Raw genomic sequence first — 10,526 nt, forward strand, 5'->3', positions numbered from 1 at the left:
TTATTATCTTATTTATATTTATATTTATAAAATATATTATATTTAAATATAATAATATAATTATCTTAACAAGATAAATTATAAAAGTCATTATAAATGATATTAGAAAAGACTAACAATATCATGATCCAGGAGGGTTGCACATACAACAACTATATGACTGATAGCGAAACTTAATGAAGTATTATTGTACTTATTGCTCTTATCAACTTGTTTTAAATTTTTTTATCATATATAAAATACTTTTTCAAAATTTTCATAATCTAATTAAATAAAATGTATTTTTTTATTATATTTATTTTAATTTTTTTTATTATAATTAATAGATAAAGAAATAGAATATTAAATTATGTGACCTTATTTAATTAGATAAAATATATTATAGGTCTAATTGAATTATACTTATGTTATTGGTTAATAAAAAAAATCTATTTATAATAGGATTCTTTATGAGATGACAGAAGAAACTTTCCTAATCAATAATCATAGTTCCGTTGTTCTTGTGTATAAATATATAATATATACTAGGGATTACATACAATAAGATTCATGATTTATTCTTGTCTCTCTTTAGTCTCTGTTATATCGTATAAACGATAGAAAAATAAGATAAGTCAAGTTTTCTTTTTAAATTAGTATTATAGTATTCTACGGATCAAACTAAGGAGTTCATTTTATGAATCAAATAAAAATATTATGGATAATATCAAAAGCTACGTATTCTAATTTTGATCTATTATTATTTGATTTTAATTTTGATATTAAATTTGTATAACATAATAGTATTACTAATAATTTATAAGGAGAGAGCATTGCTTTAATCTTATCATGATAACTTACAAGTTAACCAGCAGAATAGCTCGTGAAACAATTAAGATAACACCAAGACAAAATGCTCCAAACGATGAACATGAGAAGGCTGGTGAACGTAGCCACGATTCATGTTGTCGTGCTTCGTTCTAAGACCAGTTACAAGGAAATGCATCGTTGAGGTCTGACGAAGTGCATGAACGCTTTCAACATCACAAACAATGCCACTTGACCAACTTCAATAGTGTTGTACCTTAACAGTGTTTGCCAATTAGATGGGACTGCTTTTATCATGTCCTTCCTGTCATGAGAAAAAAAGTGTTGCTCGGATCTGAAGTTGCATGAACATTTCCACTTCACCAACTTCAATGATGTGCCTTTTGTCTTCTGCAACAACGTGATTCACATGGAATGCATGGGCAGGTCACCAACCTCTGAAAAGCCTACACTTTTCCCATCATGACACTGTGTGTCACAGTTCGAGAGGTCTCATGATGGATTCCACAGAATGGTCTCCGATAGCAGGTAAAGACTACACAGAGGACTCAATAATCTGTTAGTCAATGTAGCTCGTCATGCAACAGGACCAATATTTCACATCACAACTCTGCATCTTAGGGATTTGATTTTGGTATTATCAGACGTACAGAAAGTTTCTTTAACTTTCTCTGTGTTTTGAAGTAAATGATTTTAGGAGGATCATATAAATCTTAATCTCACTTTCACTCGTACACAGCCGTGGACGCCACCCTAGAAAGCCACAGTGATGAAACCTTATCGACTGTTTATGGTGACAATAAAGTCAGTATTAGCATGAACAAAAAAACTTCACGTGCTGCTTCATCTATATACCAATAAACTGAAACTTGTAAGGGTGAAGAATGATGCAATTTGGAGGGGACATGAAGTTCACATCGGGGAAGCAAGCCAGCCCAGAAGTAGGTAAAGGAATTCTGGAAGAAATAATAAACATATTAATCTGCAAGTTCTCATCCTTCCACGAGTTTGATTTTTCAAGAATCACAATCCACAGAGATTCCAAAAAGAAAAAAAATGATCGATCTTTTCCTTTGTATGACAGTAAATGATTTGAACGGGTGCAATGCTAGTAAAATGGAGTTCTTTTCCTTGTCGACTCAAAAGCTGTGTTTTGGATATGTAAAGATTGATTATTACGTGAAGCCATCCATTTATTTGCCAACTAGTTATTCTAGGCATTTTCTTGAAAGAGCTTCTGCTACCGATATGTAGCCAAAATATTAAAGCACTGAAATATGTCACAAGAGGGATACTGATGATGAATGGCGAATCCAATTCTAATAATATGATCAATTTTTTTTATATTTTTTGTAATTTTGAATCCATGATTGGCTCAGAGTTTGGAGTTGATCTCAAGTAGCACAAGATGTCAGTGCACAACTCAGAATGCATGAGCTGCATTTGCAGTCGATCATACATGGTGGGAATCTACTACTACTACCTGATGACTGATATACCTAAAATAATGGTGAGCCAATTTGGCGCTGAGGAAAACAACAGGGATACAACAAGCCGCCTCCTATTTGGACATGCATTCACATGTACACAACTCTTATTTCAACCAGAGTTTAATCCCAGTTTGACGATGTCAAAGAAATGAGAACAGATTACTAATAGTCTCCTCCTGTGGAAACTCCACATCAGTTTTGTGTGTGCAAAATTTTGTGGAACATCATCAGTGCATCCACCACACAAACGCACACACCACCAGGACTGTAACAACCATACCTGTATAAGCAATCCACTTGTCCACGCGGTGTCGCCGCTCAATTAGCTTCAACACGGTGTTAGATAACCCTACAGTATTAAGGATGTCCAGGGCCTTCCTTTGGGCTCTCTGCCAAGAAAACAGCCAAAAATTGTGGGATAACATGCGCTCTTTTACCTTTTCTTGAAGGGAATATAAGATAAATAGCAAACCTAAAACTCTATTGATGACAATATAAAGATGTCAAGCAACATATGGTTCATCTTTTGTTGATGAGAATGATAACCGGTTGATGATCCCATGACTTACCTTCAAGCGATCCCTCTGCTCGGCGTACTTAGACAGAACAGCCACTCCAGTGGCATATGCTTCTTCCAGCATCATTGAAGAGTTTCGTGCGGATTGCATTGCTTGTGCTTCCTCGTCAAATATTCTCAGAATATGCGCAGACTCCCCATTCTGCAGTTAACATCAATATATTTGGTTGAATGCTATATCATGCCTAAACATCAAATTTGTTTTCAAATACTTATCATACAAAGGTGTGATGCTTCTTACAGCTCTTTCCAATAATTCTGCACGTTCTTTAGCTTCCTGCATCCTCTTTTGTTGACGGAAGGAATGCTTGTCAAGACTTTCTTTCAGTGAATCCACCTCTTCTGCCACTTGTTCCACTTTTCTTCACCAGCACAAAACAACGAAAGATATTAGAAATTTCTTAACCAATACTCGGCAATAGCATCAAGAAGCCTAATAGTTTGTTCTGTCTATACACCACACACAAATTACAATATAGTTTTTGGAGCTTGCTAGTCACATTTGTACATCGGAGAAGCATTTTGCATAAGGCTAGTTAACAGAAAGAAGATTAACCTCAAAAGTGCTCAAAACCCATCCAAACTACATAAATTGGTGGAAACACAAACAAAAGCTCTATATAAGATGGACTAATTGATTTTAAAACTTCTGAATGTGACATCTTAGTTAACTAATCAAGATTTGGTTCTTAGAGCATCTAGTGAAAATAATTGAATGACTTGAGCATATTACCAATGAAATTGAAGACAAATTAATAACATGCCATATGCAAACAACTATAAATTGTGTATCTATACACACACACACACATATGCATATTATGGTGATTCCCAAAATCAGATCAGGAAACTAACTTTTCGGCAACTAGAAAGCACACAAGATAACATCCAAGAAGAGGTGAGATGATCTTCAGACAACTTAGGACTCCAACTAAGCCATCCATCACAATATTTGCAGTCATAAAAACTACATATCATCAGACTAATATTCAAGCTCTACGAATTTCTGAAATAAATAACATTCTATTGCATCTCAATCTCACCAAGGAAGTTCAAACGGACAATGGAAAATAGTGCGAGAGGATACATGCTTGATGATGTAACTGGGTTTTTGACTCTGCAACAGGTGTTGTTCATTTTTGACTCTGCAACATTTAAAGAACGAACATTCTGCTGGCTTTTATTTTCTAGTTTTTCATTTTGGTATTTGCAGATGATTCTTTTTATCATTTTTATTAATCATTTTAGAAAGCGTTTCAGGGTCATACTTTAAGTTGTATTGATCCTTATATAACTAATGTAGTATTGTTTTGATATGAATTAGCATGGGAAAACATTGCATGGTTAAAGTTCTTGAAAATTCTAGATGTCTCATTAGATGGTCAATAAGTTTGTTAACCTTTCATACAACCTCTGAAGTTTGTCTCAATAAATGCCTACCACGACTGATAATATTTATACAAGAAATCCACAAAATTGAGGGCAATTGGGTTGGAAATAATTTATATATTATACATTTGCTTGAATGACAGTGGATCTTTGATCAATGGATGCGTGCATCTCTTTCTCCACCCCCTTTCTCCTATCAATCACTTAACTGGCATTGCTTTCTTTTGGCTGCCTTCTCTTATCTGCAACAATTTAAATTTTGATTTCTTCCACAGATCTTTGACGTTTGTTGTTTTCTTACAACAGCAAACTTACTAGTCAACTTCTCTTTTGTCCAGGAAAATATCCAAATGTGAATCAATATCCATTATTACAACCCTGTCACATACCTTTTACCATCAAACTTGATATCAGATCTTATGATGACCACTGTATTCTATCATGAATTCCGGTTCATAATCTAGTACCCAATAAATGTTGCACAATCGTCCTATTTCATTCATTTGTATTGAAGGGCGACCCAGTAAATGTGACTCCACCTAGTACACACGGTTCAGTTCATTGACTCTGTGATACCACTTTATTTTTATATATGACAACTCACTAAAAAATCCATATCATGATCTTACAAAAGTACAAATTTCCCACGAAACACACATCATTTTTCTGATTTGCCTCCATCTTATCCTAAAACATAAATCTATTTCCTTACCAGAAGAAACACATTAACTCCTACAAATCTTGCTGTGGGTAGACGTTACACCTTAACAAGGGCATAGTCTCTTCATAAACAGAAACACTAAACCATCCAAAAAGAAGCTATGATCCAATTAAGGAACCCAAAAACACCATGAAAGAGTATCTACTCTTTAAGGTTCTGATAGAGAATTTCTAGACTGGGCAACAATGACAATCATTGAGAACTATGCTGGGAAATATCCTAGTTACATGAAGAGCGATCAGCACTTTCTTTATAATGGTTTCAAAATATGGTTTGATCAGAATGACCCTCGATTTCATGAGCAAACATATTAAAGGTGAAACAAAATACACAGATATAAGTTGAATTCTACGGACATCTGCATCCAATCAGAGGCTTCTCAAATAAAACAGAAAATCCCAATTAAGCTCTTCACATAAAACATCGCATGAAAGAACAAAAATTATCACCAACTTCTCCAATTTAGACCAAAAGGAATGAGTACGAAATCAATCAACCAAATAAGATTCAATTCAGAAATCATACACATATATGGGAAATATACTCGGAGATTAGACCCTGTAATTGTTCGCTTAACCCTAATCGATAAAACCAGTATATGGAAACCCTAATCATCCATATGGATCACGAAGAGGAGCATTCATGCATCAGATCGCAAGATCGACCCCGAAGAAAAAGAAGGGGATTAATCGACGGGTTATCGAATCAGATACCTCTTCCAGAGATCGCGCTGGACTCTGACGGGAATCGACCGCCAGAGGCGATCCATCTCGGCACATAGGGAGCGGATCTGGGTGATGTCTCTCTTGACCGCGAGGGAGAGCTCCGCCGGATCCGCGACCGAAGGTGACGATGACGAAGCATACGAGGAGGAGGAGGCGGATGACTCAAGACGCTCGAGCCGCTCCAGCCCATCTCTCGTCCGGAGAAGCAACCGCCGCGTACTCTGGTAGATCTCAGAGAGGGTTGCTCCACCGCCTCCAATGCCGCCGGCTTCCATTGGCGGAGATCTCGGGAGATGATGTCGAAAGAGAGGAAGGCTAACATACATCCTGAGCGCCCAAGGAGCTGGGATCTGGTGTTGTGTCCATTACAAATACAGATTGGGCATCCAACTATGTCGTTGCGCGTGTTGGTCTGGAGGAGGTGCGGATAATAATACACCCTATCTATTTTATTACCAAAAAAAGGGAAGTGGGGCCCGATGGTGGTCTCCACGAGAGGCCCACACCACCAACGGCCACGCGCATAACTCATGACGCTGAGTCGGCGGAGTCATTTTAATTTCTTCGTGGACAGATACGTCACCGGGTCACACGAGACTTCCACCCCCCTGCTCGCTACCGTCTGATTACGGTGCGGGCCCCATTCGCAAGCTCCTCATGGTCGCGGAGTCGAGTGGAAACGCAGGTGTGCGATTGCTTTTTATTATTTGTTTAAATCCGACTCATATAACCGGGTCCGCGTGATGAACTCGGTGCGTCCAACAACGCGAGAAATGTGGGACCCACAGCCGGACGCAGCGTTGGGCCAATCGCTGTCACGGGTTCGTGGTTGAGCCAAGACCGAATCCTGGTTAGCTGTGGATTCAGACTGACGTGGATTTATTACGCGTTAGCGATCCAATTTCTTTAGATAACTCTCTCATTACTGACACTGCAGATGTAGCGATCCAATTTATTACATCATGTCTTATTATTATTATTATTTCTTCCGATCCACAAGTCTACATGCAAAAGTGTTGGAATCATTAAATTCTTGAAGTCTCCTTGGTTTAAACCATCTAATAAATAAATAAAAATGCATTAGTAAAATTAAAAATAACATTAAAAATTCATGTACAGCTAAAAATAAATTATAAGTAAATATAATAATACGTGGCACGTTACTGTCGGCTAGTTGTACGCGAAACCGTGCCGCCATATCCGCGTCAACGCCGCGGGCAGGAAACGCGATCTCGACGTGCAAACGCTCGTCCATGTCCATTGAGCGTAGATTGAGGAGATGGTCTTCCAAAGATAGCTGTTCTTTGCCTATAAGTAGAAGCTGTGATCGATCGCCATGTTCAATAAAGAGCTACAGATCAAAGAAGGAGAAAAGAAGAGGAGAAAGGAATGTCAGGGATTATCCATAAGATCGAGGAGAAGCTCCACATTGGAGGAGACCACAAGGAGGAGGAACACAAGAAGGAGGACAAGCATCATCATAATGAGCACCGCAAGGAGGAGAAGCACCACAAGGAAGGAGAGGGAGGAATGATGGATAAGATCAAGGGGAAGATCCATGGCGGAGAGGAGCATGGGGAGAAGAAGGAGAAGAAGAAGAAGAAGGAGAGGAAGCATGGTGCGGAGCATGATGGCCACAGCAGCAGCAGCAGCAGCGACAGCGACTGAGTCAAATCTTGACGTGGTCTTACATGGAGAAAGGTAGCTGCTGATGAACCTTTCTGAGACATTTTATTTCATTTTCCTTTTCCAAACAGATCTTTGTTAAGTGTGTTCTAAACATCTTCTCATCATCCTTTCTTCCTTTGGTTTCTTTTGCAGGCTAAGATGAAAGTGGATTGAGGAATGGAGACTTGTGCTAGCTTGCTTTTGTGCTTGATCTTTATTGTAGTAATAATAAATGTAATAATCATGAAATAAATAACTTTAAGTGCTTACTTTTGAGTGCTTCTTTTGTATTGCTTTTGATGAACAGGAGTGTTGATTCCTTTCTGTGGTTAGGATCAATTTTCTATGGAGTTTCATCCATTCGGATGTATATTGCATGCTGAACAGAATTCTGTCCACAATACATAAATTTCTAATCCTTATGCCCAAATTACAAAGAAGAAACTAGGAACATGGAATGGAATCAATATAAATGTATTCAGTGAAGCTAAAAGAATAAGAAGTAAATTGAAGTACTACAAGCTCAGATTGAAGCAGAGAGATTTGAAAGAGAAAAGGCCCATGATATCATCTGAAACCCAGTTTTCTTTCTCTTTGAAGTATATGAATAGATTGAGCGGAAGAAATTTCAAAAGACAAAAGAATGCTGAAGAGGTGATTGTCACACAAATAATAAATATCTTCTGTTAATGACACTGATACAAAAAAGGGATCTTTTAACAGAGAAAACAAGGAGATATTGAAACTTTGGCACCCACCTGTGAGTTTATTTACAGGGGAAGACATTGTGAAGATTGTTTTTATTCTCTCTAGAAAGAGTGCTTTTACATAACTAAATGCATCTTTGTATGATTGGAACTGAGAGCACATAAAGTTGAAGTCTTTGGAGTGAGTGTAATTCTGTATTAAAATGGGAGTATCAGATGAAGAGGTGTAAAGTGTGTTGTTTTCTGTTACTGAATTCTTTTTTCTATGTTTTCTTAGAAATTGAAGAAACAATTGATGAACTAATCATCAAGAAACCTGTAAAAGATCCTTCCTGACTAGGTTTCTTTTTCTTTTCCAAATTTAAGCTTTCTTTAACCATGCAATTTGTGGGATTAATAGTAGTAAAGTTAGCACCATGGCATCACTTCATTGAACTACAAACAGGGGCTGTACTCAAACACATTGTAGTCTATTTGGTTCTCGTCTTCAAGAAGGTTGTTTTATCAGAAGGAGACAAACAATTGCCTCAAGAATCATTCAAGAGACAATAGTTGTGCTCTCTGCCCTTAAAACTATAATACATTGCTTGAGTCAGGCTCCATCTCCATCCTTGCCTCCTTCATCATGTTCAGATTTTATTATGCAGAGTTAGATGTTCCAGTTTATGCTATTGATAAAATCCCAAACCAGCTATTAGCAATGATAAATATATAAATATCAAGGCAGAACATTAGCCTCAATGACTCACTATTTGTCCCTGACCAATGTTTTCTGATTTCTTGAGCCTTTAAACTATGAGGACTATTTTTCTTAAGTTGATTATCTGCTATAACTTAAAACTCACAGTAATTGCAACATGAGAGTGTGAGTTTCATATCTGCAAAACTTAGTTTAAAGTCACTGTTGCAAAGTTTGAAGATGAAAGGAGAAAAAGTCTCTGATGTGTAAGACCAAAGAGAAAAGCAAGATATATCAGAGAGTGACTTTTGAATGCATGTAATGTATAGAATATTATAAAGAATTTAATCAATAGATTTAGATACTATGTAACATGAAAAATCAATTAATATCTGATTTGTAGGACAAAAAAAATGCGAGATATATAAGAGAGTGACTTTTGAATGAATATAATGTATGGAATATTAAAAAAGAATTTAATCAATACATTTGCTAATATGTAATAAAAAAATAATTAAAATCTTGAATAGTTACTGACATAATTAATTTTTTAATATTAATTGCGTACCTTAAAATATTAATAATGATATAAGAATCAATATTTAATGCTCTCAAGTTAACAAAATACTAGCCAATACTTTAGCATTAATGAAGATAATTGTTGAGCAATAAAAAAACTCATATTTAATCCTCTAAAGCTATAGACTAATCACAGGCCTGTGCAGGTTGGTTCTTTGAAATACAATTTCAATTTTAAGAATAATTTAAAAGTGTAGGAATCATGTCCAAATTAATCCAATTCACTAATTAATATTTCCAATTAATATCTTAAATTATTTTTTATTTATAATCAATGTTCAGAATTCCTTGTTAATATTCAAATTTTCAGTTTCCTAATTACTTCACAACTTAAGCTGCTTTTTCCCAACTAATATTTCTAAATGTATCCCTAAATTGGTTTTTCTTTTCTTAAATAATATTTGTGATATACCTAATTAACATTCAGAAGCAATTTTTGTAAATGTACACTATAGTTGTATACAATTGGATAGAAGTTATTTAACATCCATCATAATGGATGATAACAGATATTGTAATGCCACTCTCTGATATATTTCAAGGTAGAAGAATCTTGAGGACAAGATAAGATCCAAGTATATGATTAGGACATGTCTCAAATCTTGGATGAACATGTGAGAATGTTGGAGTGCATGTCTTCCTTACAGGACCAACTTGACATCTCTGTTGACACCTAATTCATTCATATGAGGACACCAAAACAAGAAACCTTCATAAATATAGGAGGAGATACTTCAAACAGAGGAACCATGTGACAGATAAAAGCCATCTGACATCTTGTGGTTTGGGATCTGACAGCAAGTGGATTCTTCAAATTGTTTTTGATAGTTGTTTAGATTGTGGCTCAGAGATCTTTGTGTGGTGGAGTTTATCAATGTGCAGTTTTGGATCTTTCAGCAGAGTCTGCAGACTTTGCTTGAAGGTAAAAGCAGAGTTTTCGATTCTATTTAGGAGTTTAACAAGCTAAGTATACTGATTTCCTTTAACCCAATTAATCCTCCTTGACTTGATGGAAGTTTAGAGGGTTGAGTTTTCTAAGGTAAATTATCTCCGAATCATTTTTGCTGGTTGAGATCACCCAGATTAACAATCTAGATAATATAGGTTGGCAAATAATGATGCTTAATTCGAAAGAAAATTTTAATTATAGAGCATAATTAGTTTGGCACAGATGAATGAATCAG

At 36.0% G+C, this 10,526-nt stretch overlaps 2 protein-coding genes across 2 annotated transcripts; one reads left to right on the top strand and one right to left on the bottom strand.

Annotated features, from left to right (window-relative positions):
- Positions 1–2,352: 2,352 nt before the first annotated feature.
- Positions 2,353–6,048, bottom strand: LOC103983082 (membrin-11). The gene is made up of 4 exons (XM_009400238.3): positions 5,698–6,048; positions 3,116–3,236; positions 2,867–3,016; positions 2,353–2,686 (listed from the first exon to the last, which is right to left on the bottom strand). The coding sequence occupies exons 1-4, from the start codon at positions 6,033–6,035 to the stop codon at positions 2,525–2,527; spliced, it is 771 nt and encodes a 256-aa protein (XP_009398513.3). The 5' UTR covers positions 6,036–6,048; the 3' UTR covers positions 2,353–2,524.
- A 972-nt stretch (positions 6,049–7,020) lies between these two features.
- LOC135584859 (protein SRC1-like) lies at positions 7,021–7,653 on the top strand. The gene is made up of 2 exons (XM_065145273.1): positions 7,021–7,410; positions 7,531–7,653. The coding sequence occupies exon 1, from the start codon at positions 7,099–7,101 to the stop codon at positions 7,375–7,377; it is 279 nt and encodes a 92-aa protein (XP_065001345.1). The 5' UTR covers positions 7,021–7,098; the 3' UTR covers positions 7,378–7,410; positions 7,531–7,653.
- Positions 7,654–10,526: the final 2,873 nt, after the last annotated feature.

This window comes from Musa acuminata, chromosome BXJ3-4, assembly GCF_036884655.1.
Source record: "Musa acuminata AAA Group cultivar baxijiao chromosome BXJ3-4, Cavendish_Baxijiao_AAA, whole genome shotgun sequence".
NCBI lineage: Eukaryota > Viridiplantae > Streptophyta > Magnoliopsida > Zingiberales > Musaceae > Musa > Musa acuminata.

What these genes read in the sequence shown, in the direction of transcription:
- LOC103983082 (XM_009400238.3), bottom strand. Translation starts at nt 6,035, where the DNA reads ATGTATGTTAGCCTTCCTCTCTTTCGACATCATCTCCCGAGATCTCCG. An exon ending in CAGCGCGATCTCTGGAAGAG is followed by an intron (nt 3,237 to 5,697) that starts GTATCTGATTCG and finishes GTGCTGGTGAAG; the next exon opens with AAAAGTGGAACAAGTGGCAG. An exon ending in CAGAATTATTGGAAAGAGCT is followed by an intron (nt 3,017 to 3,115) that starts GTAAGAAGCATC and finishes TGTTAACTGCAG; the next exon opens with AATGGGGAGTCTGCGCATAT.
- LOC135584859 (XM_065145273.1), top strand. Translation starts at nt 7,099, where the DNA reads ATGTCAGGGATTATCCATAAGATCGAGGAGAAGCTCCACATTGGAGGA.